The sequence below is a fragment of the Salmo salar genome, chromosome 21 (assembly GCF_965601325.2).
Source record: "Salmo salar chromosome 21, fSalSal1, whole genome shotgun sequence".
Classification (NCBI taxonomy): domain Eukaryota; kingdom Metazoa; phylum Chordata; class Actinopteri; order Salmoniformes; family Salmonidae; genus Salmo; species Salmo salar.
Window position 1 is genome coordinate 8,447,332 of NC_138311.1, and position 19,872 is coordinate 8,467,203.

At 41.6% G+C, this 19,872-nt stretch overlaps 1 protein-coding gene across 1 annotated transcript in view; it reads right to left on the reverse strand.

Annotated features, from left to right (window-relative positions):
- LOC106581680 (striated muscle preferentially expressed protein kinase) overlaps nt 1-7,675 on the reverse strand; it is a 171,851-nt gene extending 164,176 nt beyond the window's left edge. The window contains exons 1-4 of the mRNA XM_082967289.1: nt 6,965-7,675; nt 6,385-6,577; nt 6,045-6,188; nt 5,465-5,647 (exon numbers count right to left, since the gene is read on the reverse strand). Coding sequence (XP_082823415.1) covers nt 5,465-5,647; nt 6,045-6,188; nt 6,385-6,577; nt 6,965-7,675 — 1,231 coding nt within the window. The remainder of the gene's footprint in view (nt 1-5,464; nt 5,648-6,044; nt 6,189-6,384; nt 6,578-6,964) is intronic.
- Nucleotides 7,676-19,872: the final 12,197 nt, after the last annotated feature.

Below are 19,872 nucleotides of genomic sequence, written 5' to 3' on the forward strand. Positions count from 1 at the left end.
TTCCTCTGTCCAGTGTCTGTGTTCTTTTGCCCATCTTAATCTTTTCTTTTTATTGGCCAGTCTAAGATATTGCTTTTTCTTTGCAACTCTGCCTAGAAGGCCAGCATCCCGGAGTCGCCTCTTCAAAGTTGACGTGAACTATTCCCCCTCAGGACACTGAAAAGATTTGGCATGGGTCCTCAGATCCTCAAAAAGTTATACACCTGCACCATCGAGAGCATTCTGACTCGTTGCATCACTGCCAGGTATGGCAACCGCTCGGCCTCCGACCGCAAGGCACTACAGAGGGTTGTGCGTACGGCCTAGTACATCACTGGGGTCAAGCTTCCTGCTATCCAGAACCTCTATACCAGGTGGTGTCAGAGGAAGGCCCTAAAAATTGTCAGACTCCAGCCACATTAGTCAAAGACTGTACTCGCCGCTACCGCATGGCAAGCGGTACCGGAGCGCCAAGTCTAGGTCCAAGAGGCTTCTAAACAGCTTCGACCCTCAAGCCATAAGACTCCTGAACAGCTAAGCTAAATGGCTATTTGCATTTCCCCCCCTCTTTTATTATCTATGCATAGTCACTTTAATAACTCTACCTACATGTACATTTTACCTCAATTACCTCGACTTCCCCTGCACATTGACTTTGTACCGGTACCCCCTGTATATAGCCTGGCTATTGTTATTTTACTGCTGCTCTTTAATTATTTGTTACTTTTATTTGTTATTTTTTTCCTTATCTACTTTTGTTTTACTTAGCAGGTATTTTTCTTAAAACTGCATTGTTGGTTAATTAAGGACTTGTAAGTAAGCATTTCACTGTAAGGTCTACACCTGTTCTATTCAGCACATATGACAAATAACATTTGATTTGATTAGATTTCAAGTCATTGTCTCAACGCAGCCTTATTATGCTGTGAAAGGATCCAGGAACACAAATGATTTGGCTGAATCCCATCCTCCTTATAATACGAGCCATTAGGCCCGAGCGGCGTCCTGCCGTAGGACTTGAGAACAATTTGCGTTTTTCCCATAAGTTTGCGCAGAATTGAGTTTTGTGTGCTTTGCGCAGAATTGAAATATGTTTGTAAGCATAGCCACCGCATTCCCGTAGTCCCCGTTAGCAAACAATTGCTGCATTGGAACTACGGATTGTCAATATTGTCGTGGACATGAGAATAATAAACACAGATTCTACAGTGCTGGAAACGTTAGTTAGCTATTCCAGGCGAAGCGGACTCCGTTGCAACCTAACTAGCTAGCTGGCTAGTTGGTAGCAGGTGTTGTCACAGGTATCCGAGTTCTTGAGTTCCAAAGTTTTTGGCGTCGAGTCAGTGTCTCCCAACAGCAGCTCTACCAACAGACAGTGAATGTCCCAGCTTTTTCCGATAATGGAGGAGGTAGAACATCAGACTGACGATGCAGCAGAAGATAGCATGTGTGGAATTAAACACTACATTGATTCTATTGATAGAAAACTATTGTTTCCTTGTTGTGTCTCACACATTTCATTCAACATTTCTTTCTAGATCACAATCAAGGGCAGTTGTGTACTATGGTATGTTGGAATCTCGTTATCTTCCTGCAGATAGCAGTATTGAGTCCTGACCTGAGGGCCTACTTGTTTTCTTTCTCTAATCAAATCAACATTTTTTTTTTTTTTTTTTATGGCATCCACAGACGGGGGCAGCTTCATCTCAATGTATTTATCAATTTTCGGGTTTTCAAATATATTCCATTCTCATTTCTCTTGTTTATATTTTGGCTATATTCCCACAAATATTCTTTCATGTAATTAAGCTCTTACATGTGTTTTTTTCTGTCTTCATAATAATAATATTAATATTTAATTTGTAGTGCACATTTCCCACGCTCAATGCACATGTGAAGCTTATTGGTACTACACAATTTTTTTTTATCTGCTCGAATTATGCTGTGCTCCTTGCTCCACACTTGTCCACTTACATGCTCTGGCATTCAAAAGCAGCCGTGCTGTAGGTTATCAAAGAACTGTCAATGAATAATCATATCAATGGATGGAGTCTGTGAATGAATGGCCGCAGCAACCATTACATTGTCTGACAAGCTGCATAACAAATGAGGCCTAATTAGACAAAATAACAATGACGTTTAATTTTTTGAATAAGTCGTTCAAACGAGAAAGTCTTTCAAATTAGATAATTCCAAGGGTCTACGTTATTACATTTTTTCTTGGGCATCCGTATAACTTTCATGAATAAGCATTAATAAACAATTTATGAACTATTCATTAATAACTATTTAATTAATTGTAAAAAAAAAAAAGAATGTATAAGCATGATAACCATTTAAATTCTTAAGTATTAATAATCTCTTATTAAAGTTATTATGCCGTATATTCAATTTGCCAACCTTGGGTGTTTTATGAGACCATAGGGGACTTACAAGATCATGTTCAGTACCAGTCAAAAGTTTGGACACACCTACTCATTCAAGGGTTTTTCTTTATTTTTACTATTTTCTACATTGTAGAATAATAGTGAATACATCAACTCTAATACATAGCACATATGGAATCATACAATCATGTAGTAACCAAAAAAAGCATATATTTTATATTTGAGATTCTTCAAAGTAGCCACCCTTTGCCTTGATGACAGCTTTGCACACGCTTGGCATTCTCTCAACCAGCTTCACCTGGATTGCTTTTCCATCAGTCTTGAAGGAGTTCCCACATATGCTGAGCACTTGTTGGCTGCTTTTCCTTCACTATGCAGTCCAACTCATCCCAAACCATCTCTCCATGTTTCTTCCTTGGTTCTGGCCTTTCTAGGGAGTTTTTTCTAGCCACCGTGCTTCTACATCTCTATTGCTTGCTGTTTGGGGTTTTAGGCTGGGTTTCTGTACAGCACTTTGTGACATCGGCTCATGTAAAAAGGGCTTTATAAATATATTTTATTGATTGATTGAATTGGGTTGAGTGATTGTGGAGGCCATGTCATCATTCAACACTCCATCACTCTCCTTCTTGGTCAAATAGCCCTTACACAGCCTGGAGGTGTGTTGGGTCATTGTTCTGTTGAAAAACAAAAGATAGACCCGCTAAGCGCAAACCAGATGGGATGGTGTATCACTGCAGAATGCTGTGGTAGCCATGCTCGTTAAGTGTGCCTTGAATCCTAAATACATCAGACAGTGTCACCAGCAAAGCACCCAGACACCATCACACCTCCTCCTCCATGATTCACGGTGGGAACCACACACGAGGAGATCATCTGTTCACCTACTCTGCGTCTCACAAAGATGGCGGTTGGAACCAAACAATTTTATTTTGGACTCATCAGACCAAAGGACAGATTTCCACCAGTCTAATGTCCATTGCTCATGTTTCTTGGCCCAAGCAAGTCTCTTCTTCTCATTGGTGTCCTTTAGTTGTGGTTTCTTCACTGCAATTCGACCATGAAGGCCTGATTCACACAGTCTCCTCTGAACAGTTGATGTTGAGATGTGTCTGTTACTTGAACTCTGTGAAGCATTTATTTGGGCTGAAATTTCTGAGGCTGATAACTCTGAACTTATCCTCTGCAGCAGAGGTAACTCTGGGTCTTCCTTTCCTGTGGCGGTCCTCATGAGATTCAGCTTCATCATAGTGCTTGATGGTTTTTACGACTGCACTTGAAGAAACTTTCAAAGTTCTTGAAATTTTCCAGATTGACTTACCTTCTTGTCTTAAAGTAATCATGGACTGTCATTTCACGTTGCTTATTTGAGCTGTTCTTGCCATAGTATGGACTTGGTCTTTTACCAAATAGGGCTATCTTCTGTATTACCCCTACCTTGTCACAACACAACTGATTGCTACAAATGCATTAATAAGAAGGAAATAAATTCCACTAATTCACTTTTAACAAGGCACACCTGTTTATGGAAATGCATTCCAGGTGACTACCTCATGAAGGTGGTTGACAGAATGCCCAGAGTGTGCAAAGCTGTCATCAAGGCAAAGGGTGGCTACTTTGAAGAATCTAAATCTAAAATATATTTAGATTTGTTTAACACTTTTTTGGTTACTACATGATTCCATATGTGTTATTTCATAGTTTGATGTCTTCACTATTATTCTACAATGTTGAAAATAGTAAAAATAAAGGAACTCTTGAATGAGTTGGTGTGTCCAAACTTTTGACTGGTACTGTATGTCTATGTAAATGGTGACCGTGTACAAAGGAGTTAAGTAAAAACGACAAATGATGTACTATAATGTATGTGTGTGTGTTAGCATAATCATGAGTGTTTTACCTGTTAACTGCAGGTGTTAACCTTATCCTCCCTCCCTCTCTTTTTTTTCTCCCTCATATACAAGTATTCATATTCTCATTCATTTGTACTCTGTAAATAATATCACCATCTTGATGGCTCAGGGAGCAAATGGTCTAAGTTTCTCATTTGAGTAATTTAAGTTCAAGATGAAATAATTAACTGATGAGTTTTATGGTTGAATATATACATATATTATCCTATGCTTAAAAATCAAGGCCATGATGTAATTTACCTTAAACAAGATGTGTGATATCTGAACAACAACAGTGGATTTATATGGCAAGGAAACCGGTGTTCTTTAACAATGTATTGGTTCAATTTAGCCTCCTAGTTGCTATGGTAACTATAAGTGAGTTGGCTCAGCTGGAATATATTGCTTGCACAAATTTTGTGGAGAGAGAGAGAGAGATTATGAAAGATGGAGTGGGTGAGGAGAAATGAGGAAATAACTTTATGAAGAACAAAATAACAAAGTACATTGTTTTGATCTGATTGGAAAACCTCCACATGAATCATTCACTGCATGTTATCACAAAAGGAATGTTTATCTAGGTCCCTATTTATGGGAATCACTTGAGGGAAGTTGTTCAGAAGTATGCTGTTTTGTTAAAGACTTATCAGACTTTTTTCCCACTCATATTCATTTCCTTGTACTCATCACATTTGAAGGCTTTGATGTGCAAATTTAAATGACACATTCTCTGGCAGTGCAAATAAAAATTACACACACATAGGTCAATGGAGTGACTCAAATGTCCACAACATCCTTTAATTCATCTCTCTGAAATAACTGAAGGACTTACACTCTTAGAAAAAAGGTTCCAAAAGGTTTTTTCAGCTGTCCAAATATAACCCTTTTTGGTTCCATGTAGAACCCTCTGTGGAAAGGGTTCTACATGAAACCCAAAAGGGTTCTGCTTGACACACAGAAGGGTTTTTCAAAATGTTCTCCTATGGGGACAGCCAAAGAATCCTTTTAGTTTCGAGATAGAACATATTTTTCGAAGAGTGTAGAATGGTATGCCATTACTGATCCAACCATCCAAGTACAGACCTCTGTTAGCAAAAGTTAGCTAAAGTCAGGTGCCATTACCAAAGGCTAAAGACATCAAGCAGACATCAGGTTCAAGGGGAGGGGGTGTGATCTAACCAATACAATTTTGCAACTCATGCTTACCTGGTTTGATGGAAAGGCTGGCACTGCTAGATGCTCTCCCAGCCACATTGGCAGCTGTCACACAGTATGTTCCAGCATCACTTGGTTTTGCACATTTGATGAGAAGTGAATACCGCTCTCCCTCCACTTTGACCCCATAGTCTGGGCTGTTAGTGATCTCAATATTGTCTCGCCTCCAGGTAACTAGAAAGTGACACAGATCAGGACACAAATATAAGCTGAGGTGATATCAAAAAGACATATTTAAGTGGATTTGAACAGGGTATGGTAGAAGCTGCCAGGCTTGAGTACAGAACTGCAAAGCTGCTGGGTTTTTTCCTGTATGTATCAAGAATGGTCCACCACCCAAAGGACATTCAGCCAACTTGACACACTGTGGGAAGCATTGGAACTGTGGCAAGCATTGGAGTCAACATGAGCCAGCATCCCTGTGGAATGCTTTCAACAGCTTGTAGAGTCCATGCTCCAACGAATTGAGGCTGTTCTGAGGGCAAAAGGGGGTGCAACTCAATATTAGGAAGGTGTTCCTAATGATTTGTACACTCAGTGTATGTGCTACATAAAGATTGAGATAGCTTGCCTTCTGGGAAAGGAGTGCCAGCAATGATGACTCTCAGCAGGACCTCAGTACCAGCAGTTGCCACAGTGTCCTTAAGAGGAAACTCAAACATAGGGGCCTCCAAGGGGTCCTCTTCAGCAGACACGAAAGAGTCGTCTGAAGAATCTGCACAGATTACGAAACGTAATTTGAAAACCCAGTTTTAATGAAATTACAAAGACATTCATGGATGTGTTCAGAACTGAGGAATACCCATTAGCATTGGAGTTTGAAAAGACAAGGTTAATAAGATAAGAAGCCTCTAATATACACATGACAGACATTTTCATTTTGACCCAAAAATATAGAAAATAATTCGCACCTAACTCTGGAGACATGGGCCTAGCGCAGCGACCCTTCCCCCAGGTCTTCTGTGTTTGGCCTTCTTTCACATTGGTCACCTCTTTAGACTTGTCAGTCTCTGGAGGAACTTCCTCTTCCATGGGCTCTTCTTTGACAATGATGGTAGGTATGATTACCTTGGGGGCTGGCTTGATTAACTCCAGTTCCATTTTCTCCTCAGATGGGGAGAGTGGAATATTTGTAGAAAAGGTAACCAGCCATGGAGATTTTTGCAGAGGTTGTATTGGATGTTCTTGTACAACGGTAGGCTTTCTCTGTACCAATAGACTTTCTGGTTTATACTCTACTTTTCTTAAGGCTACCTCTACAGGTGTTTTTCTTCCTGACGATTTTTCCTTTGGGGACTTTTGGGCAGGAGATTCTTGGATGTCCTGAGACTCTTGCATATGAGATACCCTCTGAACAACTGGTGATGGAGACCTCTGAAGGATCTCCTTGATTGGACTGACTCGATTTACCTGTCTTGTTGGCCTCTGTCCAGATAAGTGAACCAGTTGCATAGATTCTGGAGTGGCTGCTACTGCTCCCAATCTACTGACTGTTATGTTACTCATGGAGGGGCCCTCAATCTCGTGGGTTTGGGGCGAAGGCTGCCCCTGCCGTGCTTGTAGGTGCAGTCGTGGTGATTTTGGTGGCGCTACCTTTATAGACTGTTCTGTCTCTTTCTGCTCTTTCTCCTGATGGGTTCGCTCCCTTTCCTGGAGCTTCTGGAGAATTTGCGGTGGGAGGGGCTCAATCTTCCTCAAGGGCTGCCTGCCTCTTGCCCTGAGTGAGAGCTGCTGGGTGGAGAAGGACTTCTTCATGTGAGGTTTACCCACAAGTTTCTTGATTCGTTGAAGCTCTTCAGTGAACTTGTTCTTGATTTCCTGGACCTTCTGGGTGGTACGGGGCCTGCAGTCCTCTAAGGATGCAGCCTTCTGTCTGAAATTGGACCTCCGTTCGGCAGCGTCCTCCTTCAGAGCCTCTCGTAGGTCTTCCCTCGAACTCTCTCTGGAGACGCCCAACCAGTTCCCTCCATCATCTGAGTCGACAGACCCAGCGTGGTTGAACCCGGCCCAGGACCGTCCCGAGATGGAGCCTTCATGGTCATAACTTCGCCTTCGCTCTTCGAAACCGCGCACCTTCTCAAAGATCTTGGAGCTTGCTCTGGTCAGTTTTGGGGACGGCCTATACTGGTATTCCTTGTGGGAGTACTCGTTGACACTGACAGGTGTCTGAGGACGGGAATTCTGAGTGCTGCTTTGAGACATGGCTGATAATTTTGGATGTCTTAACATTTCCTCAAATTCAGCAGGGACTGTGTCTTGGTAGTCGGTTGGCACAAAATGTTTCTTGCGGGGTGTGAGGGGTGTGTGAGGGGCTGTTCCAGAGCAGCTTGGCATTGGAGAAGTGGAGGGGCATTTAATAATTCTGGGGGAGGGGGGTGGGAGGACTTGTGGGGAAGATTCCCTCAAAACATTTTCAGATTGGCTCCTGAAAGAAGATGGTTATGGGAAATGATCTGTTAGAGAAAGAGTTCTAAATGATACCTGGGCCAGTGTGAGTAATGTCAAGGATATCATTAACACTGGGAGTTCTATTTTCGGCTTGCGGCAGTGCTATTGGGAATTCCATTTAAGGCAGTGCTATTGTCACACGCACATGCTTGTAGGCGGTTTGCTATCTTCCAACCCTTGCGCAAGGGTTGGTAATTTATCCGTCTAACATCAAGGCGCTTGCGCTAAGGTGGGAGGAATGGAAATATCTGAGCTGTGTCCTTAAAAACGTGCACCAAATTGCCAATTTCATGCAGTGCAACTGGGAATATTTAAGACCAACCAAAAGCTGGTCATAGCAGTTAAGGCAGTTGGTTATGGCATCAATTTTGCCAGCGGAAGTGCACAATAGCCTAATCAGTAGCCTATCACCAATGTTTATTCAAATATCAACTTCGGGAGCAGCAAAAGTCAGCAGACATTCACTTTTTTTCTTTATATTTGATTTTTTCCCAGCTTCTGTAAAATGTTTTAACTCATTATGTGCAATGCCCATTGAATGAAAGATGTCAGTGACAGTAGAGGCCTTCACGGATTCACCTGTACCCGAAAACCCGAGACCCGATCCGGGACCTGAGCGGATCCGGATCCAGAATTCTAAATAATGTCACGGGTCTGGGTCGGATCTGATTGTCATGCGACTCAGGTATGTGTAAATTTAACTGACTTATCCGGAAGGACCCATACAAATCCGAATGTAACTGCTGCGGTAGAGAGAGATACAATTTTTTATTTATGCTTCTGCTCTTTGCTTTTCACGAGAGTGGCGCCTGTAGCAATTGTTGTTGTTGTTGGCCAATCATAAGTAATTATAGCGGCAATAGGCTACAGTTATAGAGCCTTCAAGGGGGGCAAAAGAAAGGAGATATCTATTTAAGGGAAAATGGAGTTAAATTAAATAATTAAAACTTCAAGGAGAGGAAAAAGCTACAATGATCAAGAGCCACAGGTAGACTGCTACTTTATATTCTGAATGGAGTTGTTGTTGTTTGTACATTTGTAGGATGAGAAAGTGCATGCAGCGTCGATTAGCCTAGCTAGCTTAACTAGCTTCTCCTGATTTGACTCAGTCCAAACCAGTACTACGCAATCATATTGGATGTTAAATAACCTAGCTATGGCAGCTATTAGTCTACAATGACGGTCAAAGATAGAAGTAATAATTAAGTCAAAATAAAAGATAACAAAAGTAAGTGTGAATGACACTGAGGGGCAGTGTTGTTACAGTTAATGCCGGTTTGCCTGAGGCTGATGCCGTGCAGGTGTTTGTACACATGCAATATACACACACTCTCATTCAAATGCACACATGTGCACATACACGGACACACACACACATGTAAATAGTGCCATACATGCACTCAAACATATTCAGCTGGCCTTGCTGTTGTGATTTTTGTTGTCCTTGATGTCTTTTGTTTTTTGCATTGTTGTTTTCTGTTTCCCTCTGTCTTTCTCTTTTTTCTCTTTTGTTCATTTTGTTGGTGCGGGGGGGGGGGGGGGTCTTGGGGGTGGGGAATGGATTTATTGGATGTATTTATTTTTTCCCGGGGGGGGGGGGGGGTCTTGGAGCAGGGTGTTGACCCTGGTTGCTTCTATGTGTGTTTCTGGATGGGAGGCTGTTAGATGACTAATGTGATGCAGTTGTTGAGCGGCTTCACTGCAAGTATATTGTATGTTTTAAATATTCAATAAAATTTTTTTTTTAAATATATATATATTTATGCCTGTTGGGTCCGGATGGGAAAGCGCCAGGTTTCTGAGTGACTGCAGGAAGCCTGTTTAGAAACATTGTTGATAAAAAAAGATTGCTTTTTGTTTTTCGTTGATCATTTTGTAAAGAAATATGATCTTCCACTTTCCTCTGTTGGACCTAAATGTAAAATCGTGGTAATTATGTCTGCGGCGCTGAATTCACTATTGATGTTTGCCTGTATGTTTGTTTACCTTTACAATTCTTTACCTGGCAAGTCACCATATGGGTCATATCAACGGCGAAGGTAGCCTAATCTTATTATAATGTTTGGAAGGCAATGTCCATGGCTCGGACATGAAATGCAATTTCCGAAATGCAAATGCAATATGTAGGCAAATCTACTTCCATGTTGAAGCCAACTAGCCTACTTTTTGTATTTAAAAAAATGTATACATCTTTGTTATAACTAGGCCTATTATACGGTTACTGTAGGCCTATAATATTTAATAAACTATCTTCAATGGATAGGACGGACATCCATGCCTTCATTGCGAATTGGACATCCAACACCATAAACACACAACTTGAAGCAACCACATAAAAAGCCCTTGTCACACCTACAATTTACGAATTGATAGGAAGCCTGCCGCTTTACGCTAACCCCAGGGGTTGCGGCCATAATTCCTGCCATCAAAATAGCTCAAATATTTCTGCGAATGCACTAAGATTCACGTTTGCATTTGGTTTGTAAAAATAGAGCTCTTGGGCTGCCAAAATAAAATTACACTTTATATGAAACGAAAGATTTCAAGCTCATCATTCTGTCTGTTAAATCACAAGATTGTAAACAGCAGGCATGGCAAACTGAAAATCATCTCTTCAACAATGGCATGCATAACAACCATAGAAGATCCAAAGGGGTCAATGATACCTCACACATACAATGTGATGTAAACAGTGCTCTGAATGGCAGTTGATATAAATTAGTCCATGTGAAATCCAAACAAAGCTAAAGAAGCAAGTCTATGCTCAAACTTTGGAAATGTTTGGAATGCACTAACTGCTTGCTTGCACAATTTGCCCACTTTATTTATTTTCATTCACTGACTGGTGTTGGTCAAAATGGAAAGCAAAATTGTAATGGGGGAGTTGAAGGAAATTGTGAGACAAAATGACAATTAATCTAAATATAGGTCAGAAAGTAATTTGATGCTAAAAGGGGCAATCTGTGATTCAAACAATAATAAACTGGATCCCCCAGCCACTGATTTTGGTAAACAGATGAGGGATGGGGCTGGAGAAATGTAACTACTCTCAAACTGGATGCAAGGACAGACCATCCATAAGATCATAGTTATAGTTTTAACTATGTTTTGAGGCTTTAGTGTTTGTGTTCAATTACATTGTTTAAAAACAATGGAGTAATACAAGCTTATATTTTGGGGTTCTGATGGGGTACGGCAGTTGAAGTAGGGTCATGAGTCATTTAAAAGTTGTATTCTTCAAGAATCAATAGGTATATACACTGAGTATATGAAACATTAAGAACTGACCAGGTGAATCCAGGTGAAAGCTATGATCCCTTATTTATGTCACTTGTTAAATCCACTTCAATCAGTGTAGATGAAGGGGAGGGGACAGGTTAAAGAAGCATTTTTAAACCTTGAGACAATTGAAACATGGATTATGTATGTGTGCCATTCAGAGAGTGAATGGGCAAGACAGAAACTGTAAGTGCCTTTGAACAGGGTATGGTAGTAGGTGCCAGGCGCACCGGTTTGTGTCAAGAAATGCAACGCTGCTGGGTTTTTCAAGCTCAACAGTTTCCCGTGTGTATCAAGATTGATCCACCACCCAAAGGAAATCTAGCCAACTTGACACAACTGTACAAAGCATTCAAGCCAACATAGGCTAGCAATCCTGTGGAACGCTTTCGACACTTTGTCAAGTGTTTTTCTCAACAAATTGAGGCTGCTCTGAGGTGTTCCTAATGTTTGGAATACTCAGTGTACAGTATATCATTCATATAAAAGTCCAAAAGTATATAAATTGCAGATTGCCTCTTTAAGGAATGTTTACTAATCATATCAGTAGTGAAATCTGTTGTAACAGCTACTCAAGTAAATCCCTGAGTGATCCTCCTCAGTATATCACCTGCACCTCCATTCATGTGGTGACAGCAAATGCATTCACACACCACAGTGACTTTATTCTTTCTTAAGTGGGAGCTTTCCCAAGGGCAACAACCCACTTCTTAAAGCATTATTATGTGTTGCACAGTGTAATAGTAAGTCATCTGAAATACTTGTATTAACTTGTGTTGCGGGTGTTTGAGATGGGTGAGCTTTAATATTTTCTGCTTTCCTAAGTGTGTTACCCAGGCTTCTTGGTAATGTTTACCTAAAGGAGTATGTTTTGAGTATACTTCCATTTTAGATACTGAACCTGCTGTCATAGTAACCGCTTGCTAAAGACACACTTTCCTTGGACTCCCTTACTGGCCCAGTTAGATTAGCATATGTGCTCTTATCAGAGACTTGACCCCTTGGTGCTTGATCTGGGTGGCTGCTTGCTCCACCCTGTTTGCTTGCCTGGAGGGCTTGGAGATGTCTTGAAGTCCTTTGCCCCAGCTGTCCATCATTCTGTACCCTGTGGCAAGATATAACATGAAACACAAATAGTTTTGTTTGTTAGCCAATATTTGAGTTACTCTACCTGAAATACTTTAATAATTCAGAACAAGGGTGTACCTCAGTTGGCATAGTTACCTGTAATTGTGAGCAACAGGTAGGACAAATATGCCTAAACTCTAGAATTATAAAGACCAATGTTCCTTTTCAAAACCATAGCAACCATGGAAAAAAGACTAAGTCATTTTTCTTTCTATACAGATAATGCTGTGAATCCAACTGATGGCTTAAATTGTATTACGCTATCTGGTGCAGAGAATGTGAAGGTTAAGAAGTCTATGAGCTCTATTTTTGGCTGGCGCTAAGGAAGTGCAAGTGTCAAATGCACATTAGTTTGCAATTTTGTCATGTAAAAACTGTCCCACTGTCATTTTCCAGCCCTAACACCAGGTTCAGCAATTTACGTGTCTAACATCAGCTCACAACTCACAATATTTGAGGTGTTTTCTTAAAAACACTGACAATTTCATGCAGCACTAATGGGAAGTTTTAAGACCCACAAAAATCAGGTCCTACAGGTACTGTAACACAGTTGATAATTGCATGGATTTTGAGAGCTGAATGGCAGACTATCCAGCCATCATGCACATTGCCCATGGAAGAGAGATGTGCATTTTGTGCTGGTGAATCTCGTATTTAGAAACATAAAAACTATTGGTTCACCCCCATTTTGTTTAATTTGATTAAAAACCAAGCATAGCGTACCCTCCGCTTAATCAAGGCTGGTTTAGCAGCATCACATAGGTGCATATTTTTACCCTTGCCATTAGCCAAGTAGCCTATGAATTAAAAACTTGTAGCCCTTTCCAACAGTCAAATGACCAAATCAACCTCTAGTGGCCTCATTGGTGGAATGTTAATATGTTTCATAATTTCATAATTAATGCACCTTTCTTTTTACACCTGAAAATCAAGTGTTTCTATGTCAAATGTTTTGGTTTATTTCAGTATTTTGTAAATAAAGTGTAATATTGTGATGCAAACTCAAAATTGAATACATTTGAACTGTATAAGCCCATAACCATGTGTGTGAGGTATATATTTTTGATTCAAAGTAGATTTGCTTAAGACTACCAAGAAACATTCTGTGTGACCCTGATTTAGCCGACTGTAGTAAAATGGAAAAAATGGTACTACAGTTTTTTGACCTCATTCTTTTTCATTATTCTCAATCCACATACAGTGCCTCTGGAAGGTTTTCAGACCCCTTGATTTTTTCCATATTTTGTTATGTTACAGCCTCATTCTAAAATGTATTACATATACTGCTCAAAAAAATAAAGGGAACACTTAAACAACACAATGTAACTCCAAGTCAATCACACTTCTGTGAAATCAAACTGTCCACTTAGGAAGCAACACTGATTGACAATACATTTCACATGCTGTTGTGCAAATGGAATAGACAACACGTGGAAATTATTAGCAATTAGCAAGACACCCCCAATAAAGGAGTGGTTCTGCTGGTGGTAACCACAGACCACTTCTCAGTTCCTATGCTTCCTGGCTGATGTTTTGGTCACTTTTGAATGCTGGCGGTGCTTTCACTCTAGTGGTAGCATGAGACGGAGTCTACAACCGACACAAGTGGCTCAGGTAGTGCAGCTCATCCAGGATGGCACATCAATGCGAGCTGTGGCAAGAAGGTTTGCTGTGTCTGTCAACGTAGTGTCCAGAGCATGGAGGCGCTACCAGGAGACAGGCCAGTACATCAGGAGATGTGGAGGACGCCGTAGGAGGGCAACAACCCAGCAGCAGGACCGCTACCTCCGCCTTTGTGCAAGGAGGAGCAGGAGGAGCACTGCCAGAGCCCTGCAAAATGACCTCCAGCAGGCCACAAATGTGCATGTGTCTGCTCAAACGGTCAGAAACAGACTCCATGAGGGTGGTATGAGGGCCCGACGTCCACAGGTGGGGGTTGTGCTTACAGCCCAACACCGTGCAGGACGTTTGGCATTTGCCAGAGAACACCAAGATTGGCAAATTTGCCACTGGCGCCCTGTGCTCTTCACAGATGAAAGCAGGTTCACACTGAGCACGTGACAGACGTGACAGTCTGGAGACGCCATGAAGAACATTCTGCTGCCTGCAACATCCTCCAGCATGACCGGTTTGGCGGTGGGTCAGTCATGGTGTGGGGTGGCATTTCTTTGGGGGGCCGCACAGCCCTCCATGTGCTCGCCAGAGGTAGCCTGACTGCCATTAGGTACCGAGATGAGATCCTCAGACCCCTTGTGAGACCATATGCTGGTGCGGTTGGCCCTGGGTTCCTCCTAATGCAAGACAATGCTAGACCTCATGTGGCTGGAGTGTGTCAGCAGTTCCTGCAAGAGAAAGGCATTGATGCTATGGACTGGCCTGCCCGTTCCCCAGACCTGAATCCAATTGAGCACATCTGGGACATCATGTCTCGCTCCATCCACCAACGCCAAGTTGCACCACAGACTGTCTAGGAGTTGGCGGATGCTTTAGTCCAGGTCTGGGAGGAGATCCCTCAGGAGACCATCCGCCACCTCATCAGGAGCATGCCCAGGCGTTGTAGGGAGGTCATACAGGCACGTGGAGGCCACACACACTACTGAGCCTCATTTTGACTTGTTTTAAGGACATTACATCAAAGTTGGATCAGCCTGTAGTGTGGTTTTCCACTTTAATTTTGAGTGTGACTCCAAATCCAGACCTCCATGGGTTGGTAAATTGGATTTCCATTGATTATTTTTGTGTGATTTTGTTGTCAGCACATTCAACTATGTAAAGAAAAAAAGTATTTAATAAGATGTTTTCATTCATTCAGATCTAGGATGTGTTATTTTAGTGTTCCCTTTATTTTTTTGAGCAGTGTAGTTTTTTTCCCCTCATCAATCTACACACAATACCCCATAATGACAAAGCAAAAACTGTTTTTTAGAACTGTTTGCTTATTTATATAATTACATAAGTATTCAGACCCTCAATACTTTGCTGAAGCACCTTTGACAGCGATTACAGCCTTGAGTCTTCTTGGGTATGACGCTACAAGCTTGGCACACGTGTATTTGGGGAGTTTCTCCCATTCTTCTCTGCAAATCCTCTCAAGCTCTGTTAGGTTGGATGGGGAGCATAGCTGCACAGCTATTTTCAGGTCTCTCCAGAGATGTTTGATCGGTTTCAAGTCCAGGTTCTGGCTGGGCCACTCAAGGACATTCAGAGACTTGTCCCGAAGCCATTCCTGCTTTGTCTTGTCTCTGTGCTTGTCCTATTGGAAGGTGAACCTTTGCCCCAGTCTGAGGTCCTGAGCACTCTGCAGCAGGTTTTCATCAAGGAACTCTCTGTACTTTGCTCCGTTCATCTTTGCCTTAGATCCTGACTAGTCTCGCAGTCCCTAGTGCTGAAAAACATCCCCACAGGGAAGGTGTCGGGTTTCCTCCATATGTGACGCTTGGCATTCGCAGCAGCAGGTAGCCTAGTAGTTAGAGTGTTGGACTAGAAACTGAAAGGTTGCAAGATCGAATCCCTGAGCTGACAAGGTAAAAATCTGTTGTTCTGCCCCTGATCAAGGCAGTTAACCCACTGTTCCTAGGCTGTCATTGAAAATAAGAATTTGTTCTTAACTGACATGCCTAGTTAAATAAAGGTAAATAAAACATTTAGGCCTAATAGTACAATAGTGGTTTCATCAGGCCAGAGAATCTTGTTTCTCATGGTGTGAGAGTCTTTAGGTGCCTTTTGGCAAACTTCAAGCAGGTTGTCATGTGCCTTTTACTGAGGAGTGGCTTCCGTCTGGCCATTCTACATAAAGGCCTGATTGGTGGAGTGTGTGGTGGCTAATTTCTGCATTACCAAATGAGGAGAGTTACAAGTACACAAGTCTGAGTTAAACTACAGCTTTAATACTTAAGATACTTTTGCAAAAGTACTTTGACCTTCAATAATGCACTCTCTCGAATGAACCATTGAAAAAGGGTGCCAACACAATGGCTACTGAGATATTCTATACCCAAGAACCACCCCTTCAACGTACATTGACGAAACACAAATCTTAGGAACAGTTCACAAAGGTTACGTTTTGTATGAAAAGATATCTATAAAACACAGCAGACAGCAACTGCTATCTCAACAGTGTTCATTATATAGACCGGTGTCTGGTCTCCCTAGAACCGTCCCTCCCTGGTATGGTATAGAACAGAACTATTAGCTCATGTCCTCTGGAATGCTTTTTAGGCATTCTTACCAAAATACATCATAAATCTCCTCTGTCAGGGCTATCTCATAGAGGCCCATCCTTGGTAAGACACCTCTTGTTCCCACTCCTGGACAAGCTCACTGAGGGGAGTGACCTGCGCACAGACATTGTGGAGACAAATAATTGGTTCCCCATTAACCTGTTTGGGCTAGGGGGCAGTATTGAGAATTTTGGAAAAAATATGTGCCCATTTTTAACTGCCTCCTACACCAACTCAGAAGCTAGAATATGCATGTTGGATAGAAAATATGTTTGGATAGAAAACACCCTAAAGTTTCTAAAACTGTTTGAATGGTGTCTGTGAGTATAACAGAACTCCTATGGCAGGCCAAAACCTGACAAGGTTTCATGCAGGAAGTGGCCTGTCTGACAAGGAGTCGTGCGTCTTGCATCTGTTTATTGAAGAGTAAGGATCTTAGGTGTAACGTGACAATTCCCAGGGCTCCAATAGGCTCTCAGAACCCGGGAAAAACCTGAACGATGACGAGGCAGCCTCTGGCTGAAACAGATTATCGCCTTATCCAAGTGGCCGATCAGAGGACCATTGAATGAGGCGCGTGCACGATTCGCCCCCGTGGAGAAATTTCATTCGGCTGTTTAGCTTATTGCAGATTCCCGGTCGAAATATTATCGCTTTTCTACGAGATAAATGGCATAAAAAATGGTTTTAAACAGCGGTTGACATGCTTCGAAGTACGGTAATGGAATATTTAGACAATTTTTGTCACGCCATGCGCCATGCGCACGACCGTTATTTACCATTCGTATAGTGTCTAGAACGCACGAACAAAACAGAGGATATTTGGATATAACGATGGATTATTTGGGACCAAACCTACATTTGTTATTGAAGTAGAAGTCCTGGGAGTGCATTCTGACGAAGAACAGGAAAGGTAAGAACATTTTTCTTATAGGAAATAGGATTTTGGTGAAGGCTAATCTTGCCGGGTGTCAAAATAGCTAGCCGTGATGGCTGGGCTATGTACTTAGAATATTGCAAAATGTGCTTCATCCGAAAAGCTATTTTAAAATCGGACATATCGAGTGCATAGAGGAGTAATGTATCTATAATTCTTAAAATAATTGTTATGCTTTTTGTGAACGTTTATCGTGAGTAATTTAGCAAACTGTTAGTATTGTATAACATAATGTCCTAGGTGTGTCATCTGATGAAGATCATAAAAGGTTAGTGCTGCATTTAGCTGTGGTTTGGGTTTTTGTGACATTATATGCTAGCTTGAAAAATGGGTGTCTGATTATTTCTGGCTGGGCACTCTCCTGACATAATCTAATGTTTTGCTTTCGTGGTAAAGCCTTTTTGAAATCGGACAGTGTGGTTAGATTAAGGAGAGTCTTGTCTTTAAATAGCTGTAAAATAGTCATATGTTTGAGAAATTGAAGTAATACTATTTCAAACGATTCAAAAATCGCGCCACTGAATTCAGGTGGCTGTTACGTAGGTGGGACGAATTCGTCCCGCCTTGCCCATAGAGGTTAATCACACCATCCCTTCACATGGTTTAAGAATAGGTAAAGACACTATCACATATGATGACAATGTTTCATTCTAAAACATCTTAATTATCTATGTTACTCAACTAATTCATCAAGAAGTGCTGCAGAGATGGTTGTCCTTCTGGAAGGTTCTCCCATCTCCACCGAGGAACTCTAGAGTTCTTTCAGAGTGACCATCGGGTTCTTGGTCACCTCCTTGACTAAGGCCCTTCTCCCCCGATTGCTCAGTTTGGCCGGACGCCCAGCTTTAGGAAGAGTCTTGGTGGATCCAAACTTCTTACATTTAAGAATGATGGAGGCCACTGTGTTCCTGGGGACCTTCAATGCTGCAGAAATGTTTTGGTACCCTTCCCCAGATTTGTGCCTCGACACAATCCTGTCTCGGGGCTCTACGGACAATTGGACTCGTGGCTTGGTTTTTGTTTAGACATGCAGTGTCAACTGTGGGAACTTATATAGACAGGTGTGTGTCTTTCCAAATCTTGTCCAATCAATTGTAGAAATGTCTTAAGGATGATCAGTGGAAAGAGGATGACCCTGAGCTCAATTCCGAGTCTCATAGCAAAGTGTCTGAAAACTTATGTGTGCACAGTGCCATGGAAGGAGATACGTGAATTATGATATGATGCTTCTGACCCGATTCTATTTAGAAATATTGCTGTTGGTTTAAAAAGCAGATTGATTGTTTTTTGTTTAATTTGATTAAAAAACATACTTATTAGAAAGATTCACCATCTATGGGTTTATGTTGAGAATGTACATGGCTCGAATGCAATGCAATTCCATCTGCTAATTCTGGAGAATTGCAAATATGATCTGTAAGATGGTTCATGGTGTTTATAAAACATTACGTTTGTGGGCAGTATAACGTTTAGTGGACATTCCTCATTTGTCTTTATATTGGATTTTTATCCATTCGTGTGAAAAGTTTAGATGCAACCCTCTAAGTTGCGTTTTCTGTAATATCACTATATTTAGACATAGCCTACTTAAAACAAGTTGTTGTTTCAGGCCTTATCAATAGCCTTGTGAATTGAATCTTACTTATTGACTACGTTTGGCATGTCCATGTCCAGACTACAATTTACAGTAAACCTAGACCCTACAGTGAGGGAAAAAAGTATTTGATCACCTGCTGATTTTGTATGTTTGCCCACTGACAAAGAAATGATCAGTCTATAATTTTAATGGTAGGTTTATTTGAACAGTGAGATACAGAATAACAACAAAAAAATCCAGAAAAACGCATGACAAAACTGTTATAAAATGATTTGCATTTTAATGACGGAAATAAGTATTTGACCCCTCTGCAAAACATGACTTAGTACTTGGTGGCAAAGCCCTTGTTGGCAATCACAGAGGTCAGATGTTTCTTGTAGTTGGCCAACAGGTTTGCACACATCTCAGGAGGGATTTTGTCCCACTCCTCTTTGCAGATCTTCTCCAAGTCATTAAGGTTTCGAGGCTGACGTTTGGCAACTCGAACCTTCAGCTCCCTCCACAGATTTTCTATGGGATTAAGGTCTGGAGACTGGCTAGGCCACTCCAGGACATTAATGTGCTTCTTCTTGAGCCCCTCCTTTGTTGCCTTGGCCGTGTGTTTTGGGTCATTGTCATGCTGGAATACCCATCCACGACCCATTTTCAATGCCCTGGCTGAGGGAAGGAGGTTCTCACCCAAGATTTGACGGTAAATGGCCCCGTCCATCGTCCCTTTGATGCGGTAAAGTTGTCCTGTCCCCTTAGCAGAAAAACACCCCCAAAGCATAATGTCGGTGGGGATGGTGTT